The following is a 22,627-nucleotide window of genomic DNA, read 5'->3' as shown; positions in this document are numbered from 1 at the left end:
CCTGCTGAATTCTGCTCCTCCTTCAGAGCTTTAAATGCAAACTCAGTTGCATCAGGTATCAGATTTTTAATCCAACATGTAAGAAATAATCCGTTATTCTTTACTGGCCTCACCATCAAATAACAAAAATAGTCATGCTACTAAAGACGGAGAGAAAACAGCAATTAAAATGGGGATTGTCGGCCTTGTGGTGTACCCACTTGTCAAGTGTCACCTTTGAGGTTAAATCATGGTGGAATTTTTTGTTAAAGAATTAGTAAACCTTCACCCCCCAGAAAACAGGAAGTCCATGGAGGATAAAGGGTCCTATTTTACACATGTGACTATCTAGTACCGCTTTTTCAAAATATGCCTGAACTTTTACCAATACCACCTTCTTGGTGATAGACTCTAGAACCCCACCAATATCCAGTAATTAACATGTTTGAATGCTGGAACTGTGTGTTCTTATCGTAGTCTATTTTTTGTATTAATTTTCATATAAGGGAGAAGGGTATTAAAAGTATGACTTCTTTTTCTGTTGCCTGCTGTTTAGATATGAATTATTATAGTATTTCTAACTTGAACAGTTTTGTGAAGCAATGATGCCAAGCAGTAAAAAAAATAGGAAAAATGTGTACCATTATGGGTAGGCAGTGTGGCCCTATTTGATTTATTCTCTTCTGTGTAAAATATATCTGCTTTAATCAGAGATAAAGTGACTAACGTTTGTGCATTTTGTCAACAGAGTATAATATACTTTACAGCAAGTTCTTCCAAAATCCTTGACTGGATAAAAGATGAATCTATCCAAAAGATACTGCAGCCTTATGCAAAGTGGCATTATATTGAACGTGACCTTGCAATGTTTAACATTAACATAGACGAAGATTATGTTCCGTGTCTCCAAGGAATAACTAGAGCCAGTTTCTGCAGTGTTTATCTGGACTGGATTCAGTTCTGTGCTAGGAAAAGGGCAGAGGTAAGCTTGCATTTTTTTTTAGTAGTAGTAGTAATTTTAATTCTTGGGATAGGATTTGAATGATGCATCTCTTTTGCTTGCACAGGATTAATACAATAACATTTATTTCATTTAAGCTGTCAGATTTAACATAAAAGGAAAAATATGTTTTGTGGAATGGAAAAAAAGTTATTCTGGGTTCTACTCTTGTGCAAAAAGTGAGTTATAAGGAGGGTTAGTCTCTAAATACAGAACCAATTCCTTATACTGCACATTTTCTACACCATTAATGTTATCATCTCTAAAAAGCATGGAAATAATAAGTGTTCACAGAAGTGATGCTGGAGCAGTCTCTGCTCAGGAAATCCCATCATTCATTCTTTCAGTGCTGCCAGTGTTTGGGAACATTTGCCAAACATTGGTGATGTTTGTGTACCCTTTCCAAACATTTGCCTATGTTTGGGTAAAGTCTTCAAATGGTAGGGAAGTGCATAACAAATTCTCTGCTAAGATAGGTCACCTCTGAGAGCTCTGAGATTCAAACATGAACCATGCCACAAAACCATGTGAAATTACCTCGCAGCTCTAGGAGGTCAAGGGCAGGTTTACAGCTCCACATTCACATGCTCTAAGCCACTAAGATTACTGATGGTCAGCAATCATTTGTCAGGAATGCACTTCTGTTTTCTGTGGAATACTCAGAATAACCCAGAGGGAGACTACAGTTTCAAACAAGCATATTTCGTTGATTTCATTTTCTGATTATTGCTGATAATGGCAAAAAAATGAGAAGTTTATCTTTCCTGGCCACCATGTGCTATTATTTGTGTATTATTTATTCAGGGTCAGCAAGTGCACATCCCATTTGCTACCACTGACCTTAGCTGCAATAACAGCACTGAATCTTAATGTTTCTTCTCCTCTTTGGTTCCTCCTTATGTCTCTAACCCTGAATATCATCCCATCAGTTCCTCTGCGTATCATTACATTGATACTGGTTTCACTGAATTGTCCTCTGATCCTTCCCCACCATCTCCTCCTACTGGGAATATTTCATCTCTCTTCTTTCCCAACTCCTTGTCTCAGCTCCCAAGTTCTGACACAAAGAATTGCACGGTGCAGGGAAAGCCGCCGTTAAGTGCTGCTTTTTTCACTTATGTGGCTGAGACTTTAAAATAGAATAATAGAGTTAGAAATGCCCAACAGACTTGAAACTTACCAGCTAGACTCAAAAGGGGCAAACAAATGCCTACACTGATGTGCTCCTGCACACATATTGATATATTTTTTACATCTTTTTCTTTTAGCTGTTTTTGTAATTCACTGACTATATAGGGGTAAAGTTCATGTAGGAGATGAGATGCTAAAAAAAGCTTCACTGTTCACATAGCCCTGAAAATCAATTTGTTTTATAGGAGGAACTACATTCTCCATTATAATTGGATTCAGTTTTAAAGTCAAAGAAAGCTATGAGAAATCACTTGTTGCATGGACTAAAACAGTAATCTGTATCCTCCTAAAGATTTACATTCATGAGGGGTTTTTTTCGTTTTTTCCTCCAACTTGATAGCAAAGTTTTCTTTGCAAAAATTTCAGTAAAGAAATGTCTCTAAATTTTTCTGAATAGATTGATCTTCTGGAATCTGTGTTGAGGTTTCATAGGCACTGTCTCATGAAAAGGGGTTTGGCTGCCTCCAGTTGCAGTGTCTCCCAGCAATAAGGATTCTGCTCTGGTTTAGAATGTCAGATATAAAAAAACAAAAAAAAAACCAGAAGAACCAACAACCAAAAAAAACCCTCCACCACCAAAACTTCTCCCCCTTAGGATCTCAGCACCTGAGATTGAAAAGTTCCGTTTGCCAGTGGGCAAAACAAGCTTGCCTTTTGCAGAAAGCCTCTGATGGCGATGATCTTCCTTCTTGTTTTGTTTCATTGCAAAGAGTGCTTTTGTGTGTAGGTCCGGCTACATGTAAATTTTATGAATGTTACCATTGATATACAGATGGTATTTGCATTTAGAATAACATGCTGTTCTTAAAACTTTGTAGCACCTGGACAGTGATGAGGATTCTCCTCTAGTGACGCTTTCCTTTGCCTTGTGCATACTGGGTCGAAGAGCTTTGGGAACTGCAGCTCACAACATGGCTATCAGGTAGGTTTTAGGAATCCTTTTTTGTCATACTAAGGCAAAGACCTGTCTTTTTCCACTTCATGTAGAATTTCACCAGAAGATTAGATCAAGGTGAAGTCTCTCTCCTCCATAAAACCACAGAGTCATTAAGGTTGGAAGAGACCTCTAAGATCATCAAGTCCAACCGTCAACCCAACACCACCATACCCACAAAACCATGTCCTGAAGTGCCATATCCACACGCTTCTTGAACACCTCCAGGGATGGTGACTCCACCACCTCACTGAGCAGTCTGTTCCAGTGCCTGACTACTCTTTCAGTAAAGAAGTTTTTCCTAATATCCAATCTAAATCTCCACTGGCGCAACTTGAGGCCATTTCCTCTTTTCCTTTAATTAGTTACAGGAAAGAAGAGACCAACACCCACCTCTCTACAACCTCCTTTCAGGATTTTGCATTGAAAGAAGGGATACTGTGTTCACTCACACCTGGCCTTGCTGCTGGAATGCTGGCTTCCTCCAGAAGAGGAAGAAACTGCTCGGTCATCAGATATCTAGTTAACTAAATAATAATAAATCCATAAGGGTTCTGCATCCCTCAGGGCTGTATTCCTCTTCATTGTGCCACTTTATTCTGGCAACTGAGGAACGAGAACCTCGCATCTCTTGAGACCGCAGCTTTGTCTGTCCTCAGTCTACCTTACTCATTCGTTCATTCATTCAAAACACTTCTTCCTAGAAAGTCTGGTTAATTAAAACAGGCTTGGTTGAGATTGTTTCTGAATATGCTTACACATTTCTTACATTTTTATTAGGAATTCTTCCCTTTTCACTGGGAGTTCTGAGTTGTTTGGGTTTTATAAAGTACCGTTTACACTGTTCTATTGATAAAGCATTTCATTAATTAAATAATCTTTATTTTAATATAGCCTAACTTCTCACCTAATTTTAGATTTTTCATTAGATGTATTTGAACTCACTGTGTTCACAGGAGTTTAGTAACAGTAGAGAAGCTGAGTAAATACAGTTTCTAAGTGACCTTGCTGTACTGGCACAAAACTGTGAGCAAAGCTCTCTAGCCCTCCATCAGCGCGCTCCTTAGAGAGGATTTGTCTTACTAACAAGCAAACAAAGACAGCAAGTGTGCTTTTGAATGCATTTTGTGTTGTAAGATAAAACAGTCCTTTTAAATATTCATTCTAGCTTTGTTATCTGTTGAGATGTTTGTAACGTTTGGTTTTATGTCTTCCTCTCTCAGGCTGTCACGCAAATGTTTGTGGCCCACACAGCTTATTTCTTGGTGTGCTGATTCTTTCTGCTTTCTAAAGTGGCCTTTGTAATCTCTTTTCTACCAGTCTTTGCACATTCCCTTCTTGTAATCATTTTTTTTCTGGGTTGAGTTTCCTCTCCCTTCATTTCTATGAACTCAAATAATTAGTGTGTTGTTCAGTAAGTCACTCATATTTCTAAAATTGCCCTATTTTTTGACGATCCAAATTTTAGAGTCTGGAGACATGATAGAAAAGTTGATATGTGTTTATGTTTGGGTTTTTTTCTGAGAAAAGATTAAAGTGATTTTGATCTGGGCCTGCAATTGATATGTCACAGCGATATTAGAAGTGCATCTAAAAATATCACAAAAGCTTCCTAAAGCTGTCATCACATTGGATGTACTTTCCACCGGATCTTAAGATCGTCAGTACAATGTTTTGGCAAAAGCACAGATACAATAACAATGTCACCTCTTTGTATTGGCTTACATGGTTAGTAGCTAATGCAAAGAGATAATATTATCAGAGGCTTTCTAAAGCTTAACATGCAAAATACGCATGTTCAGGATAATTACTTGCGAAGTCTTCTGTAAAGATTGTAATAATAAGTGCAGGAGTCAACTACACCGTGTCTTTTTAAAATCTGGAAAATTACTAATGAACCAGATTAGCTCCTCCTTTTTGGTGAGTGGACACTCCATACTTAAAAATACTTTTCATGGGGAGACAAGGTCTGTAGAAAGGCAAAAAATGTGGTAGTCATATGCAATACACAGCTCTATGTCTGTTTTTCTGAATCTACTCTATATAATCCTATATCTTTAATTAAGTCCTAGTTTTCTTTTTATTAAGCAAGTGCTCCAGGGCAGTATTGAATCATTGTACTTTTAAAATGTATTTTGTGGCACAAAAGGGATTAAGTGGAAGCTTCTGTCAGTATCTTTTCAGTGCTACTTCACTAAAGCTTTCCCTAGAAAAGTTTCACTGTGGAGAAACTGTGTCACTTACCCACCTGGTTAAATTACCTTTAATACAGTTCAACTGTCAGAAAGATTTTGGGGAAAGAAAGGAAATCTGAGCAGCACAATTCAAGTTATAAATTGCTACAGCTACAAAGCATTACTTCACCTTGGTGAAATATGTTTATTCTTGTCTTAATATATAAATTTATTTTAATTGACAAAGACATTTTAGTAGAAATTGTTAACTAAGTAGCAAGGTGGGTACACTATCCTCTGACATCAAGACCTTGATCAACAAAAATCCCCCAAATACATTCACTTCAGCACAGAGGGCAGTTTGTACCATACTTACCATGTTTGCTGCTTCACACAGATCTTCACAGCTCACTTAAACACAAAGAAGCAATGCATCAGCAAGACTCCCACAGAAATACAATTATATGGCACACCAGTGGGAAGGAGACTTTGTCCAACTCATGCAATGCTGCTGAGGCCAGAAGATGTTCCCAAGGATTAATTTTAGGCACTGAAGGCAGGTCTCCCTATCCTCGCTCTGTGTTTGATGGAGATATGTCAAGTCTTACTGAGGGTGATTTGGACCATTACTCCTGGTCCTCCCACCCAGCCCTCAGGGTGTTGCAGGTTCAGTCAGATGGGGGAGAAGTACTTAAGGTCCTCAGAAGCTGAAGGAATTATTCCTTGGGTGATGCTTCACAGTCCTTTCCCTTGAAAAGGTGTCGTGATATTTTGGGGACCTTTGGAAGCCTACTGTTGCTGAAGAGGGTTTTAGTTTTCTGCAGAAATAGTGTCAGAACACGCAACCCCACAGCCAGCTCTGTGCATGTCACACTCAAATGCTGGACTACTAAAACAAGATTATTCAGGTTACTCTGGTAGGCACTGAGAAGTTACCCTAACCTTCATCTCAGGACTTCCTGTTCATTCTGGCTGTGAAGAATCTTGTGTACAACATTGCTAGAGGGTTCGTGATGAGTTTGAGATGTAATGGCCAGATAGGCATTGTAGTCTTCTCCTCCTCACGCTTATTTCTAAGTGTTTCAGATACATCCAATGTGAGCAAACTGGCCAAGAATCTGTGGTCCATGTTCTGTTTTCAGGGGTAACTGTGCAGTAGTAGGAAACTCTCTGGACTAAGTCTAGCCCTTGCTGCGTGTAGAGAAGTGACAACCATCCAACTGCTGCGCAGGAATAGCAATGCAAAGGCAATGTTACACTGAGCCATGCACTACAGAATTAAGATTCGAGTTTGCATTGTGTATGTAAACTATCAATTTGCACTCATTTACACATGATTTTGTCTAATCTATTAATCAGTAAATGTCACTGTGTAAACCGAGATTTTAAATGCTCTTATTTAATGTATGTAAATAATTATTCAGTGTACCTGTTCATGTAAATGTCAGTAGAGACCCAACATTAACACTAGATTACACAATAAATGCATTCATTAAGAAGGCAGAACATTGCTATGCAAATCACTTGCTCTTCTAAACTACCATTAGGAGGCATCCTGCACAAAATGCAATTTGAAGAATGACACCACATTACCATTCATTTACTCAAATATGAGTGATATGTTTAGGTGTGCAATTGTAAAAAATTACTTAATAATCCTATTTAGCCACTAGTCCTACTAGCAAATAAATGTTTAGTATACATTTCAAATCTGGAAAAACTTTAACTCTTAAAGCAACTCTCATCAGATCCTTCCAACACTACCAAGCCTGGATGCTCAGGTCCCATCTCACTGTCCGCACTTGCCCCTTCCCTCCTGGGCACCACATTGCACTGTCCAACATCTGAGGGGAAGGAGGCGGAGGGCATGGGTCACAGTGCCACAGTGGGAGCTTAAGCAGACTTGTGCAGCTTTATGTCTGCCAGAGCAGAAGCAGGGGAGAAAAGTTTGAGTCTTAGGTCACAACCACTGTCATCTTAAATAGCAAATTTAGAATGGCTGCTAATGAAAATATTTTACTCAGGTGAGCTACGACATTCAGGTCATTACCAGCTCACAGGCATGCATGCTGCTTTATTCCTTAAATAAATCTACAGTTAACATTGGAAAAGGTCTACAAACTGCAGACAGAGGCTGGGTTTTGGTGTGTAAAGTACACACAGATATATTCACCAGCTCATTAGTCTTCATCCATCCTGTTTTCAGGCTTGGATCAAATTCTTTTCGTTTCAGCTGTTGGAGCAACATAAGGGGTGAAGTAGGAGGGAGTGTTTGCTTTGGCTCTGTTGCCCTCCCTCTGGTATTTGTGGTGCTACTTAATCCCCTCCTTTCTGCACATTTGAGGGGCTGGTGGTTCCCACACACCTACTAGTCTTGTTCTAAAATAGCTTGCAGTTGTGACAGCAGCTTTTCAGGTTCTTAGCTCAGAGGGTTAGGAATGTCGCCAGAAACAGTTGTTATGTCTCTTCCTGATTAGCGTCGTTCCTTTGGCATGTGAATTTACCTTAACTAGTTTCTAAAATATTTCAAATGAGCCTGCAACTACAGCAGATTACTAATTGAGGTGTGTTAAAACTGGGCCAGAAAAGCAGCAACAACCTTGAGTCAGGTCTGAGATCAAAGTCATTGGCTTCGCAGCTTCCTTGTAGTCTCATTAGAGGCTTCAGGAGAGAGTGTAACAATGGGAAGAATAACAAGAGCTGTATCTTATGTGCATTAAGGGCTGCGTGTTACAGAAGTAATGGCTTGAGATAGTGTCACATTACAGGCAGAATGTACCCAAAAGCCTCATTACAATTGGCAGGAGAATAAAAGATGTCCATGGTTTTGTGAATACAGCAATCTCCTCCAGACCTCTCTGGTGGAAAACACAATATATAAAATAATTGACACTCAGCTTCTCACAGCTACTGCCACCGCTGCTTTGCTCCTTGTAGCAGTCATATTTGTTCTTAAAAATGCTGGTTAGAGAGCTTATTATGCAGAGGGATGAGAAATGGATGAGTCTTCCTTACCGAAGCACAGCAAGAGCTGTACATGCTTCCCTTCGCTCCCTCTGCTGACGCTCAGCTGCAGTTTGCAGAGCTGTCCTAGCCCTGGCCTTGCTTTCAGCAGATCCTGGTGTTCACAGCAGCCCGTTTAGCCCATGCTGATGGCTATAAGACACTTCGATGGGAATGCAAACTCTTTGGTCTGGTGTTCATATTTGGCTCTGAGAGCCTCTAATGATGTAAAAAACAGTTCTCTCTTCTGCTTCCTCCTCCCTTCCTCCCAGCCAACTTTTCAGAGCAAATACACAGGGTGTTATGTGGAGAAAAACTACACTGCAGACTGTCATTAGGTGCAGAGTTCAGGGAACTGTTTTCAGTTTCATCCTGGGAAGAATATTTAGATACAGAAGCATTTTTTTTTCCAGGCAAGGATTCAGATGTGTATGCTGGATGTTGTCTAGTGGTGGGTGAGTGAAAGGACCCTTCCTGATTTCTAGCCTTGTCAAAGGAGATGTTAGTCACATATTTCACCACACTGGCTGCACCCACCTTTTTTTTTGTTTTGCCCTAACTGGTTTATTCTAGAGCTTTTCTAGCTATTAAGCAGGATTTTGGTATATTATACTTCTCTAAATTGTGGAGATGATTGAAAGTCAGTGGAGATCAAGACTTGGTCCTTGAAGACACATCATAACTCCCATGGAAATCAGTGTGTGAATGTTTTGAAGATCTGAGTGTAAGTGCCTGCCTTACACAGGCATGTTTTCATCTGTAACTTAGTACTAATAAATGCAAATCAGTCAAGAATTCACATAAGCCTCCCCATACTCCTCATGCTCCCAGCAGTGACAGCAGCCCTGCCTTCCTGACTGGCCTTGGTCCCACTGATTAGTTGATTTGTATTACATGGTGCTTTCACAAAGAAAGTCGGTATCCTGCTGTTTTTCTGGTAACAACATATAGATCTTTCAATTTTAATTTCTAAAACAGGCTACCTACCAAGGGTGAAATTAGAGCGTGTCTGAGCTGAGCACAGGCCAAGGAGTCTCCCTCTCTTGGAGAAGAGAAAAAATTCAAAAGATTTTCTTTTTTTCTTTTCCTAAAATAATTAAGAAAGCGCAATTATGTGGAAAGATGATGCATTCTCTGGAGAAAGCCTGGGCAGTAATGAAAACTGCTAACATCTTAATGCAGCTTCTCCTCAGAGCCTTTGCAATCTGAAAAAAAACAACTGTTGCAAGACTGAGTAAAATCTTGGCAGGTAGATGAAACCATGTCCTGTGGGTTTGCAAGAGATGCCTGTTCTTAACAGATGGCTCTGTATTCCTCAACTTCAAGATCACTTCTTTAGTGCAGCATTAGGACGGCAGTCCTGCTGTATAAGCTGGACAAGTGGCTGTGGTGTCGTGGGAAGCTCATGATTTGGGGTGCAGACTGGAGCTGAAGGCTGCTTGTTTCCCTTCACAAAGCCCTCGTGCAGCCATTTGCTAATAACAACTTGATTTTGTACTTTTACCTCTTGCTTAAATCTCAGGTCCAGGCAAACCACTGTCCAAATTCAGGCAGAACTATTTACCTCTAGTTTTTTATATTAGAAAAAAGTAACCCAGTGCATATTTGCTTTAGGGCTCATTGTTCCAGTGTGAAATGCCTGTTGTTTGATTCATGCTCTCACCCGGCTTGCTGAACAGTTCCTGAAACTTAGTATTCTTCGTAGGTTTAATGTTCACATCTGGGTTTGAGTTTCATGACAGAAGTCTCAGGTTTGCTGAAAATATTTTTTACAGCTGGTTTATTTTTATCTTTTTATTTTTGTTTAATTTTACCTTGCAAGGAGAACTGCTAAGAGTCACGGGACCGATGAATCATAGAATTGAATAAATAGAGTGAATAAACTTTCAAATGAGGGGGCAACTGCTGCTGCCTGCACAGGGATTGCAGAGCAGCTGGCACTCTTTGACCTGGCGTCTTTGGCACAGCCACAGAGGAGGCAGCGCCCTGAGGCAGCTGGTAACCCAGCCACCCATCCTTAGGACATCCTTCATTCCAGGTGCCACACTCGTTTCATGGCCATGGAAAACCACCTACCCCCAGGATGGTTTCTCACTAGAAATATGTGAAGCGACCCCTGCTTTACACCCTCCACAGGAGCTCACCCTGGGCCAGAGGGTGGTGGCTGGCAGGGGTCTGGCTTGGTGAGATGGGAATGACCTCAGGGAGTGACCGCTGCCTTTCTCTTACAGCTTGGACTCTTTTCTCTATGGGCTCCATGCACTGTTCAAAGGAGACTTTCGGATAGCAGCAAAAGACGAGTGGGTCTTTGCAGACATGGATCTGTTGCATAAGGTGGTTGCCCCGGCAATTCGAATGTCTCTGAAGCTACACCAGGTAGAGTCTTTTTAATTTTACTTTTTAACTTTTACTACTGCATCTGTTTTCTTGGGGAAACACAGAAAACCTTGGAAAATGTCTAAAAGAAAAACAACAATAAAATGAGAGGGAAGTGGAGTACTTGATGCCTTATTCTGAGAAACTTCCTTAACCAAAATGGAAAAGCTTCCCTTTTTTTTTCTTGCATCCACTTGATCTTCTTTTCTGTACTCCCTAGCTGCCCATTTGAAACTATTGATATTGCACAGCTTGAACCTGCATTTTTCAGTGAAACAAAACTGACAGTCATGTCATGTTTTACTTGTTTTGATACTATGAAGATGGTTTCTAGACTGAAAAGAAATACATTGATTAGACTAATTTCATTGCTAATTCATCAGTCCCTTCTTGAATGGTGATATAGACGTAACGCTTCCATGTGTTAAAAAACACAGCTGAGAGGAGAGTGGTTTGAAGGGTCAGTGTCACGGCTGTTTGTTTCATTACATCAGGCTGTTTCTGACCCCATTCTGTTTTCAGTTGTAAAAATCTGTCACATTTCCACTGAAATAATTTCAATTTCTTCAGGTCAACCCTTGTGTAGCTTGGAGTTGATTTTGTTCTTGCTTTGGCATGCTATGATTTAGCATCATATGCTTTTATCGTGCATGACGTTTGTAATTGCTCTGAATGGAACTGAAGTGGAACTGCTGTGAATTAATATCCGAGATTTTGACACAAAAATTTTATGAATGTTATCACTGGCCATGCTGCTGCGTGACAGCTAAAGTAGCAACACAGCATTGTGGTATCTGCTGATGGATTCCCAGGCTGTGCTTTTGGTGGTGGTTTTACATGAATAAAAATAAGGATTTCCACAAAAACTGTGGAATGCCCCACGTGATTCTGATCTTCCTCCGGCTTACCCAAAAGCTCTGTCTCCCATGGTTTCCCACTTTATAAAAAAGGAAGTGGGTACGTTGGCATTCTCCGAGTGTCTTTGTCCAGTGTAGAAAAGAGATCAGAATAGGTTACAACAGAACAAAAATCAAACCTTTCTGTGTTACTGTTAAATGAATTGCTCTACCTCCCCAAAGACACACAGTATCAAATGGCAAGTCACTTCGGGGGTCAGCTGGCAACTGTTTGAAAACAAGGATTTTCTTTATTGTTAATAGTTTTTGTGTTTTCACAAATATACCTGACCTGTTCAATACTTTTTCCTGTACTACCAGGACCAGTTCACCTGCCCAGATGAGTATGAGGACCCAGCAGTTTTGTATGAAGCAATTCAATCTTTTGAAGAAAAGGTGGTTATTTGTCACGAAGGAGACCCAGCCTGGCGCAGCGCTGTGCTCTCCAACAGAGAGGAGCTGCTGACCCTGAGACACGTGGTAGATGAAGGAGCAGATGAATATAAAGTTATCATGCTCCACAAAAGCTACTTGAGCTTCAAGGTTATCAAGGTACATACACCATCTTTTTAATATCGCAGTAATTTAGGGCTGTGAGAATTAATACTGTTTCTGTGTAATCAAAAGGAGAGGTTGATTGTAGTTATCAGAGTAGGGATTAGAGGCTAGAAGAGCTCTCTTCAGTCGACTTCCATTTTGCACCCATACATTTCTGTATCTGAAATAACATCCTAGGCTTTACCAGGGAGTAGCTGCAAAAGTTTGTAAAACCTGTTGGTGCAAAGGCATGAGGTGTTTGCACACTCGGCCATTGCCGTTCTGCCTGGATCGTGTAGTTCTGCATAAGTAGCAGACGTTTTCACATGATCCACATGTTCTTAACCTGCTTGCAGGTCAACAAGGAGTGCGTCAGAGGGCTCTGGGCCGGACAGCAGCAGGAACTGATTTTCTTACGCAATCGCAACCCAGAGAGAGGAAGCATCCAGAACAATAAACAGGTCTTGCGGAACTTAATTAATTCTTCGTGTGATCAGCCACTGGGATACCCAATGTACGTTTCCCCTTTAACCACCTCGTACCTTGGGACACACAGCCAACTGAGGAACATCTGGGGGGGACCTGTCAGTTTGGACAACATTACAAAATGGTTCAGATCCAAATGGCTAAGGTAGGCGTTAAATTTTGGCTATGATGATAGAGACTCTGCAGTTTCAGCTCCACTGTATTTTCTGTTATAAGAGAATAATTCTGTACTGTTACCTATGAGTAAAATATTAACTGCAAATAACTCAAAATATAACATAATAGCCCTACAGATAGTGCAGAGAGCAAATTCATTAACTCATCCATGGCTTTTAAGCAAAGGTTTCTACATGTCAACAAGACTCATTATCAAACCACTTAGCACTACAGACATTTCCCTTATTCCAGGGAATTTTGCTGTTTAAGCCTTGTAAGTAAGAGTATCTTTTCTGTAACTCAGTGAAATGTCAGAACATTAGTAAATGTGTTGATGAGTTATGGTGGGTTATGCTCCAAAGCTTTGGCAGCATAGATGATCATCCCCAGGTTATTGTTCTTGACCGAAACATATCTAAAAATGTACTTACTACTGACCAAAAGGGCCCGACTTCCCCTGTGTATCCATGATCAGTACCTGACACGTTCCACCTCTCACTCCTGAATGTACTTTTCATGCAGCAATAACTCACTCTTGTTTCATTCCCTCCACCTGCCCTATCACTACTGTGGCTGAGGAGAGGCAGGGGACCATGAAGAGACTACGGTAGACAGCTTGCATGCTGAGACCTGTGCTAAAATGCCAAGATTAGTGGTTTACCATGCTAGTTTCCCACCACGCAGCTTGTTCCCACTGAGCTCCCTCCAGCCCATTCCTCTTCTTTGCTACTTGGTTACCTCATGCAATAGTTGATCTTTAGAGATCACTGTAACATTAGATAGAGAGTCCAAAGGTCTTGGAAGGCTCCGAAGCCACTTAACACAGACAAAGATTTGTGTCATATACAATTTTGTTCCAAGTAAGCTTACCACATCATCATCTTTGTCATCTCATGAAATGTCAGAAGACTTGCAGCAGTATGAGAGAGTACAGTTACACATTTTGAGGGCACGTAACATTGGTGGCTCAAATTTTCATGCATAATGAACGGCTGAGCACATGTGTGTTCCCACACACAGGATGCGGAAGGACTGCCATGCAGCTCACCACGAGAGAGGTAACGTTGAAGAGGCGGACAGTGGAGGGGGGTCTTCGTCTAGCAGCAACTCCACAGGCAATTCAAGCCAGAGCAGCAGCTCGCAGCCTACCAGAGATGGAACCCCTCAGCTGCAAGCTTTGTCTCAAGAGGTCCACCAGCGTGCAGGTATTTGCACAATTTACTTGGCTTTTTTGCTAGTCTTCTCCTGAGGTGCCGTGCAGGCAGATGCCTTTGGGGCATGCTCACGTCCAGTGGAAAACTTATTTTAGAAGGAGAGAGCTTTTTGTCTTTCCTAATCACCAAGCACATGTAGGAGATGGTTTCCTGATATTGCCCCAGGTATTTCCTGGGAAGGTAGAAGACAGATGTGATTCACCAAAGGTTCCACTGTCAGACTCCTTTATGTGTGACTTCTGGACTAGGAGGTGCCACTCACGATGCCAGAATGAGAAGTGCATATGGGAGGAAGCCTCCATGTACGATGCCCACAGTGAATCTGTGGTTCTTGTTGGCTGGGAACAGCAGAAGTGAAAGTATGCAAAAATCTTAATTATCTTGGAAGGGCCACAATGATTTATTTGAGGAATTGGTTTGGCTGTTCATCAGTGCATGTGGAGTACGAACAGATAGGAAATAACTTCTTGCATGTATACAGCAGTTACCAGGAGAAATTTAAATGTTGCAAATCATTCGGTCAACTAAGAGCTGAGCCCTTCTCATATTAAATTATGGATTCAAAAGCACTTCAGTCATATTCACAAGGTAGAACTACTGGCCTTCACTTTGGAAATATACATTAAGTTTGGCAGTGGGTCACTGTCAGACCCACCACTGTGGGATCAGGACTTGTAATGTAAAGCCAATTAACTAAACCTTCCAACAAGTTGTGGTATTGCTGTATAAATTAAAGCAGAGAATTAGAGGGGTACGGCACTTGTTTGTTTCCCATTAGATCATTTTGACCTATCATTAAAGATAATGGACAGGACTGGAGAAAATCTTGCCCTGAATATAAATCATGTTGTAAGAGTAAAATAACTGCTGTTCGTAATTGAGTCTAGTGCTAGAGGAATCCCCATGTGCATACTCATAACTTGACACTGCAGTAATCAAAATGGCAAACTTAATTGTAAAATAATGATCCTGAGCGTGTCATACAAGAATGAAAGTTAATTTTGAGTTGTTTAAGAGAACGTACTGGGTGCCCAGAAAACCACAATCAAGAGAGAAGGTTAAGAAAAGCAACCTGGCTTTGAGGTGAAATGCACAACAAATGCAAGGAAGTGGAAAATAGCAAATGCAAATTAGTATCCAGTCCTGAGAGACTGTTGATAAGAGAGAGAAAGAATGAAATCAGGAGAAATTTCTGGCTAGTGTCATTAGGGACAAAAATAGGTTGTTTATTTTTAAAGAATATTAGAAGCAAAGAAATCCTAACAGTGTCTCGATCCCTCACTACGTAGAAAGGCAGAGTGGCCAATAAGGTAGAAATGAGAAAAGCATTGACTGGTCTGTATTGGGGGGAAATGCAGATGGTCTGTTTCTATGATCTGATCATGAAGTAGTTCCATCCCAACAGCTACAAAGGACATGAAAAAGTGGCTATCAAAGCTATCTGCTTAATTAAGCAAATTAAATTATTATCATTCAAGAAGGTTTTTAAGAGAACTGGTTAAAAAGTAAGCTCTGATCTTCAGTAAGTATCAGGACACTAAGGCAGTACCAGAGGACTGGGAAAGAATGCTATGCCTGTTCTTAAAAAAGCAGAATGAAGAGGGTGACCTGGGTAATGCGTGGCTGTCACTCTGACTTGGGTTCAGGACACTGCTGGCCTACTGCGCACAGTCCTAGTGCCCTCATTTAAGAAGGACATTTTTTTTATGTGGAAGGAGTTCAAAGAAGAGTCAAAAAATGATCAAAGATCTGGGAAATACATTCTGTAATGAAAGATTAAGAGCTTTCAAACAATCTGTGTTGGAAAAGATGCTTTGATCATAGTCTGTAAGTATTTACCTGGGCAACAAATGGTGACCAGACAGTTGATTCAAGCAGACTCGGATATAACAAAGTGTCCCGGTATCTAAATAAATTCAGATTTGAAATCAAGTGCATGTTTTTAACAGTGAGATTTTAAAAAAACAGTGAAACAAGTGACTAAGGGTTAAGATGGATTCTGCATGACTGGAGATATTGGGTGCATTTCTTAAAAATAATCGCTGTATTTAGTAAGACCATAGAGGAATTGATTCCAGGAAGCTCTATGGCCTATGCTCTGTAGCACAGCTGAGTAGATGATCACAACAATCCCTTCTAGACTCATAATCTATGAATAAAGTGCATTTAATGTTTTCATATTTCATATTTCATTTTGCAGCCTGGTACCAAAGAGTCTGCAAAATGCAATGAAAGCCCTATATAAAAGTGCGATGAAAATTGGGAGCATTGGAAACGTGTGCGGTTCTCCTCTAAAGTGTCCTTATTTCATGATGCAGTTTGTAGAGCAGCCTTTGTTTCCCACGTGTTTTCAAGGACAGAGTTATTTATGTGCAGTTGTGGGTGGTCTCCTGTCCAATGCTCTAACCACTGCATTCGGGATGAATATAGAATACTTTTGGACAGGGGTCAGCTTGGCAGTTTAAATCCCAAACAGATGTTTGGCCACGTTAGCCCCTGCACAAACACACCGCGGCCCCTCTGTTCTTAATTCTAGCTTGTTCTTTTTATTTAAAAGGGGAACATATTAAAATAACCATCAGATGTAGAAACCAAAGCACTTAAACAAAACCGCAGAGTTTGAAGAAGCTGAATCCCAGTGGAGGCTGCCAGTGCGGCAGCCAAGCCTGGCCCTCATCGTTGTGCGTGCCCTCCCTATCAATCGTGTCTGGAGTGCAGAGGACGCTGGCAGAATGCTGCTTTGCATGCCATCTTAGGGAAATTATTATTTTTTATTGTTTGGAGTATAGAACTAAAGGTACAGTGCAAGTGGAGTGTGAAAGCGTCCAGTGCTTGCCAAACCAACTAGGTTTTAGTCCAGCTAAAGAGCTCCAGTTCACTTGTGGCCCAGCTCTGCCATCTGTCTCTGTGCCAAGTTACCTAAATTCTCTTCACTGCAGCATCTGTAAAATGGAGCTATTGGTATCAGCCTCTGGAACGCAGGTCTGTGTAGGTAAAACAGCATGTTTCAGCTATATAATGTAAATAGTTTGGATATGAAATTTTGCGTTACTAGAACGCTCATGAATTCAGCAAACAGTCATGTTTCTAGAAGATAGTGTGAGATTCATATTCCTTTATGCCTGCAAAATTTCAGTATCTGGAGGAGTTTCAGTGCTTCCCTCCCCTTCATAGTTGGGGTACTGGGAAAAAAACAACGCAAAAAGAATTCCCAACAACCTGAAAATGCCTGCCAGCAGAACTCTGTGTTGATGGCTCTCAACAGATTTGCTGGCATCAAGTCCCTACCTCACAGCTATAGCTTGGAAATCAAAATGCCAGTTTGTGTTAATGTCTGGAGTTTCCTGCAAAGCAAAAAAAAGCCAAGTAGGCACTGGTATGACTGGGTACTTGCTGTAAAAGCCTGGGTTAGAGCCTGTCTGCAGAAGCCATAAACTTCCAGGGCCTGTGGTGTGTACCAGCCAGCTGTGCCCATTTGCAGGGTGCCTGGGTGCATGCAGGTATCTGGTGAGTTCACTGGCCAACAAGTTGATTAAATCATTTTTCTTTCTATGCCTTTTAAAATATGCAAGCATAATACATACAGAAATCACTTGTTTGAATACCATAAGGTGTTGATATAAAGGTTAAAAATGGGGGTGTATATGGACAGGAAACTATCAAGTTAGGCATGTCAGAATGGTTCATCTACTCTGCATCCAACAGTGGCTGCATTGAGATGCTTCACAGAATGGGGCAAAAGCCTTATATAGATTTCATTCAGACCTCCAGTAGACTACCCTTACTAGAGGTGTTCACATCTGTGATATACTGCAAATATCACCCTTGGAACTCAGATGTAGCTTAATATTAGTCCTAAGAACTGTCTTATGGCTTGAATGCTGTAGTCTTCCACTTGATTGACTTCTAAAATTCTCTTTCCCCATATGCAGGAATAATTCTTTTTAATGCACCATTGTTTTAACTCACAGTTTTTTGGTTTTATTTTTGCATTTAATTATACCAAGCCTTTTAAGGTGGATATTAAGCATCCCCTACTTTAGCGTGGTTGTCAAAGGGGAGTGGAGTTATATCAACGCCATGCTCAAGCATTCACTGGGCAGGTTAAAATGTCCTCGACAGACTAGGTGTGAGCCGTGATTAGAGTGCTTTCCTTGGGATGTCTTTCCATTTTCCTCCTTTTTGACCCAGTGCAGAACCACTAGAGCTATTCTGACCAAAAACCAGAAACGTTGATAGGTTCAGTAATTTGTTATTTCTGTTATTTTGGGGATTCTTATGCTGATAAAACCAATAGTAATATTGGGGACACTGTCAATAGCATGGAGTTCATCAGGACGCCACTTAGTTATTTAAACGCATTACTCTTTCTTTTAAAGGCAGGAGAAAACCCAGGAGTCAGTCTGTCCAGGCACACACCGCTTTAAACCAAAGGCCCCCTGCTTCAAGTCACTCTGGACCAATTGCAGAAAGCCGCCAGCCTTTCATCCAAACATCTACATCTGCCCATGAAATTGCCCAAAGGCTTTCTAGTAGTCAGCTGTCATTCCACAATTCGGCAACATCTGTGTTCTCCCAGTCCCCTGCCGCCCCTGTTGCGGGCCAGCTGACTGTGCAGGACCGAGCTGCAGCAATGCTCCGGTCCAGCCTGGCCTCTTCCACCAGCTCAACTCTCAGCCTGCTCTTCGGCAAGAGGAGTTTTTCAAGTGCTTTGGTGATTTCTGGGCTCTCAGCTGCAGACGGAGGTAACACCAGTGACACCCAGTCATCCAGCAGCATGAATATCGCCATGGGTCCATCCGCTAGAGCAGCAACTCAAGCAGCTCGGGTAAGGCTGAAGCCAAAATAGCAGTGCTAAGTGCGAGCTACTGTACTGCTCTCCTGTCAGGTTCTTGAACTGTCCTCACCACCGCTGGTTTTCTTCCTTCACAGTAGTCTTTTCCAAAACAATGTCAGGGTTTTGGTATTTGTTGTGAATTTTGCTGCATCACAATGAAAATCAGACTGTTTAATGTTAGTGTGTATATGAGAGTGACGTATTTGTAATTGACAGGTTGGCTGTTAAGCACACACCTGAAATTGCAAACTGGAGCAAAGCTCAGTTCCTTTCATTCAGACAAGGGCTTTAGGTCTCCATTTTCTGCAGCCCAGGTAATAAGTACCCTCATAAGCAGACTAAAGAGCTCCTTCCTCGCTTGCTTACGCAGGACTGCATTATTTGTACAAGGGAACAATTATTTGCAGAGGAACGGTTCCCACTGAACAGTGCACTTGCTCTGTCCTTCCCTCTGACCAGAAATTCAATCCGGGACCTGAAACCCTTGTTGCTGGAAGGGTCAAAGGAAGTCTGGGGGCAGTATCTCCCAAAGGAAACCTGCACGCCCTGTGATGCAGCATTTTCTAACAGCAGAACAGTTCACTCAAAGAATTTCCAGCCCCCTTCTCAGTAGGCTCCCAGTTCTATTCCCATCTCCCCTGGAAAATTCAATGCACATAATAGTGTTACTGTTTTATTGTCTCCTTAAGTATATTTATTTAACTTCAGTTGCCATCGATTGCATTCCTGAATTTTGAAACTTTTACCTCAGCACTACAGAGCAGTAACGTGAGGAGATGGACTAGAGATCAAGGGCAACTGCAACTAGAGATTGAGTGGCAACATAATTAAGGCAGACTTTTACATTGGGCCTATCAAGATGGAAACCAAACTTGCAACAGGGGAAGACTGTCATAGGGAAAATGCAAAACATTTTTCTGGTACTGTAATTCTGAACTGTGTGTAACTTCCCTAATTTTCAATGAATTCTCTAAACCTCAAGTGAAAAAAGTTCCTTAGCCTGTGTGTACTTTGCTCTCAACCCAGAAATACCATGTATGGTATAGTTCCCTGGAGTTTGGCAGTGAACTTCAACAGAACGTTATTCATCTGGGTCCAATCCTGCTTTATTACTCCAATGAGCATTAATAATATTTCTATAGGTACAGCTGAACATATCAGATGACAAGGCACCATTCCAACTCTCAAGAGTTTATAGCCTAATTTGCAAGAACTCAGCCAGTCCGCAATCCTGAGTACTAATAGTACAACCCACCTCGTCTAACTTGAAGCCATCTAAAAACTGGGCATGAAGTCTCACTAGATTGTTGGTGTGGCCTCTGTATTCAGTGGAGAAGACCATCCACTTAATCCTTAGAGCTGTCAGGGAGAAATCCTCTCCTGGGACACTCTCTGCCTACCATTCACAGCCTAGATGATCTACTAAGGCTACGTGGTTAAATGTAGTCTTAGTGTATCCAGCACAGTTCTAGAAAGCTTTTACATTACCGGACTCCTTACAGTGGGGTGACACTGCGCATAGCATTTTCAGACTGGTAATTGCATTCCAGTTTTGGTGAAAAGGTTTCTTTGTAAGCTGGATTTAAAATCTGGTATATAAAGCAAGCCCCAGAGGAACCTGATTTAACTTCTGAGTCAGCCCTGCTTGGAGCAGTGGTTTGGACTGGATGACCTCCAGAAGTCCTTTTCAGTCCAAATTATTTTACAGCTCTCTATTCATGTACATCTGTGGTACTAAACCTCTAGCTCTTGGTCTGCTTTTCTTTCCAAATTTATGCATTACACGAAGTGTGACAAGTAACTCTTCCAAAATCCTTTGTGAATAATGCATGTTAAGAATCCCATGCAGTTTCACAGAATGACATGACTAACTTTTTTCACCTGTCACTTCAAAAAATAGCTGAAGCGTTACTTACAAATTTCCCAAACTAGCTGACTCTTTCTTTCTTTCTTTCTTCTTTCCAGCAAGTCACTGAGACCTGTGAAGCCACCGACACTACAGAACCCAGACCGCGGCGAGAGGCAGGTCCAGCCCATGCCATATTCCTCAGTCAGAACCTGGAATGCAGAAGGGCCAGCCAAGAAGATATGGCCCTGGAAGACACCACTTCTCAGCAAAGCCTGTCCGAGGAGCAGTAAGGAGCATTCCTCGCAAAAGGGCCACGTGCTGCTTAGAGTTAAAGACAGAGTTAGGTCAGGGAGCTGCACCTGGGTTTAGGTTCTTTCAAATGTAACAAGCAACCTCCAAATGTTTATTTTTCTACCTTCTACACAAGAATACTACAAGGCAGGTGTTCTTCAGCTAAAGGCCTTGGCATGGGTAGGGTTGGAAGTTGTCCTACAAAACACACAGTGCCACTTCATCTCAGGTTCTTGTAAATCCCAGAGCAATGGATACAACCTGTTTAACGTTCCTTCCTCTGGAAAGGTTGGAGTCACAAATGAATACGGTGGGAAATATTAATACAACTCAGTGAAAAGCACACAAGATATCTCTTTCCTGCCATAACTAAACAGCTGATTGCATGCAAACTAATTGGCATTTGATATATAACATACAGCAAAAGCATTGAACAGAAGCGATGAATACATAAAAGGGGAGTACGACAGGTTCTGTAACATTAGAGCTAAATCTGATTTCCTTTTTCCAACAGCAAATCTTTTGCTTTTCTTTAACATGTTATGCAGGTGGTAATTCTGAATAGCAACATAGTATCACAGATCGATATACTGCATGCAGCCATACTGAAATATTGTGTGAACAAGCCATGCTACACACATTAACAAAAATCAAGTGTGAGAAAAGAAAGTATCCAGTGCATGGAAAGCCTTCAAAGCATATGGTGCACCTTATTTGCAAAGAAAGCAGCTTTGCATAAACGGCTGCTCTTAGGTATTATCTCATGCTCCTGTTTGGTTTACAGTAGTGTTTCTCAAATTCCAGGCAACGACCCCCTTGGGAGTTGCAAAAGGGCCCACAGGAATCCTCCTTAAGGACAGGAAAGTGCAAAGCAGGCTATAATTATTGTCTGGAAGTGTTTGTATTAGGAAGGGAACAGCTAAATGCCTTTAATTGCTGGACGCAGGCTCAGTGTCCATAAACACTTGTAGCCAGTAATTACTGAGCCTTCTGATTTCCGTCCCCTAGAGAAATGGAGTTGCTGCCAATTTAATAGTTGCATAAAGACAGATGAAGCAAAAAGGGAGGCCTCTTGTGCCTTCACAGAGTTTGAGAAACACTGATTTACAGGAATGCATGACTATTTTGGAAGCCAAAAAGGCTACAACAAATCCTCTACTATAACATCTAAACACACATGCGCGTGTTCTCCTCATTCTTTTTTTTTTTTTAATTAAAAAAATGCAGCTATCAGTGTCTTGCTGTTCCTCTTTACTGTAACTAACATGGATTGTTTCTAATTCTCAACACAATGATGTGCAGCCAGGCTGTCTTGTCCCAATTAACAAGAAAGATTTAAGAAGAGATGCTGTAGCTAAGTGTCATTACTGTTAGGCAATACACAGTTGCATTCTAAGCTTCCTACTGTGCCACACTTAAGACTACAAGTAGTAGAACTAAATGAACACCTAGTGAAAATAAAATGATCCAAGTATCTTTTGTGTGGCAGCAGTTTTTGGGTTTTCTTTTTTTTTTTTATTCTGAATTGTCTTCACTTGCTTTCTGCCTTATGAAATTGAGAAATCTATTGCTGTTCTTTCACCTCGGATCTTGATGAATTGATTATTTATAAAGCTCAGCACAACCTAGACAAAATTCTGCTCATGTTTGCAAGGGCAAAAGCAGACTATTAATGTACAGCCCCCTGAGACACATGGTCATCAG

The 22,627-nt window shown here is 41.1% G+C and overlaps 1 protein-coding gene across 1 annotated transcript in view; it reads left to right on the top strand.

Moving 5' to 3' along the window:
- The window catches only part of PCNXL2 (pecanex-like 2 (Drosophila)), a gene marked incomplete at its 5' end in the record, with an annotated part of 67,382 nt that extends 46,141 nt beyond the window's left edge, over window positions 1-21,241 (top strand). Inside the window, 8 exons of the mRNA XM_010187816.1 lie at window positions 728-961; window positions 2,989-3,092; window positions 10,513-10,657; window positions 11,875-12,105; window positions 12,447-12,721; window positions 13,753-13,937; window positions 18,326-18,774; window positions 20,749-21,241. Of these exons, the coding sequence (XP_010186118.1) occupies window positions 728-961; window positions 2,989-3,092; window positions 10,513-10,657; window positions 11,875-12,105; window positions 12,447-12,721; window positions 13,753-13,937; window positions 18,326-18,774; window positions 20,749-20,922 (1,797 nt within the window). The remainder of the gene's footprint in view (window positions 1-727; window positions 962-2,988; window positions 3,093-10,512; window positions 10,658-11,874; window positions 12,106-12,446; window positions 12,722-13,752; window positions 13,938-18,325; window positions 18,775-20,748) is intronic.
- Between the last annotated feature and the right edge of the window lie 1,386 nt (window positions 21,242-22,627).

Source organism: Mesitornis unicolor, unplaced genomic scaffold, assembly GCF_000695765.1.
Source record: "Mesitornis unicolor isolate BGI_N332 unplaced genomic scaffold, ASM69576v1 scaffold32960, whole genome shotgun sequence".
Classification (NCBI taxonomy): Eukaryota; Metazoa; Chordata; class Aves; order Mesitornithiformes; family Mesitornithidae; genus Mesitornis; species Mesitornis unicolor.
The sequence above is the reverse complement of the archived record's forward strand: the minus strand, read 5'-3'. Positions and strand labels throughout refer to the sequence as shown.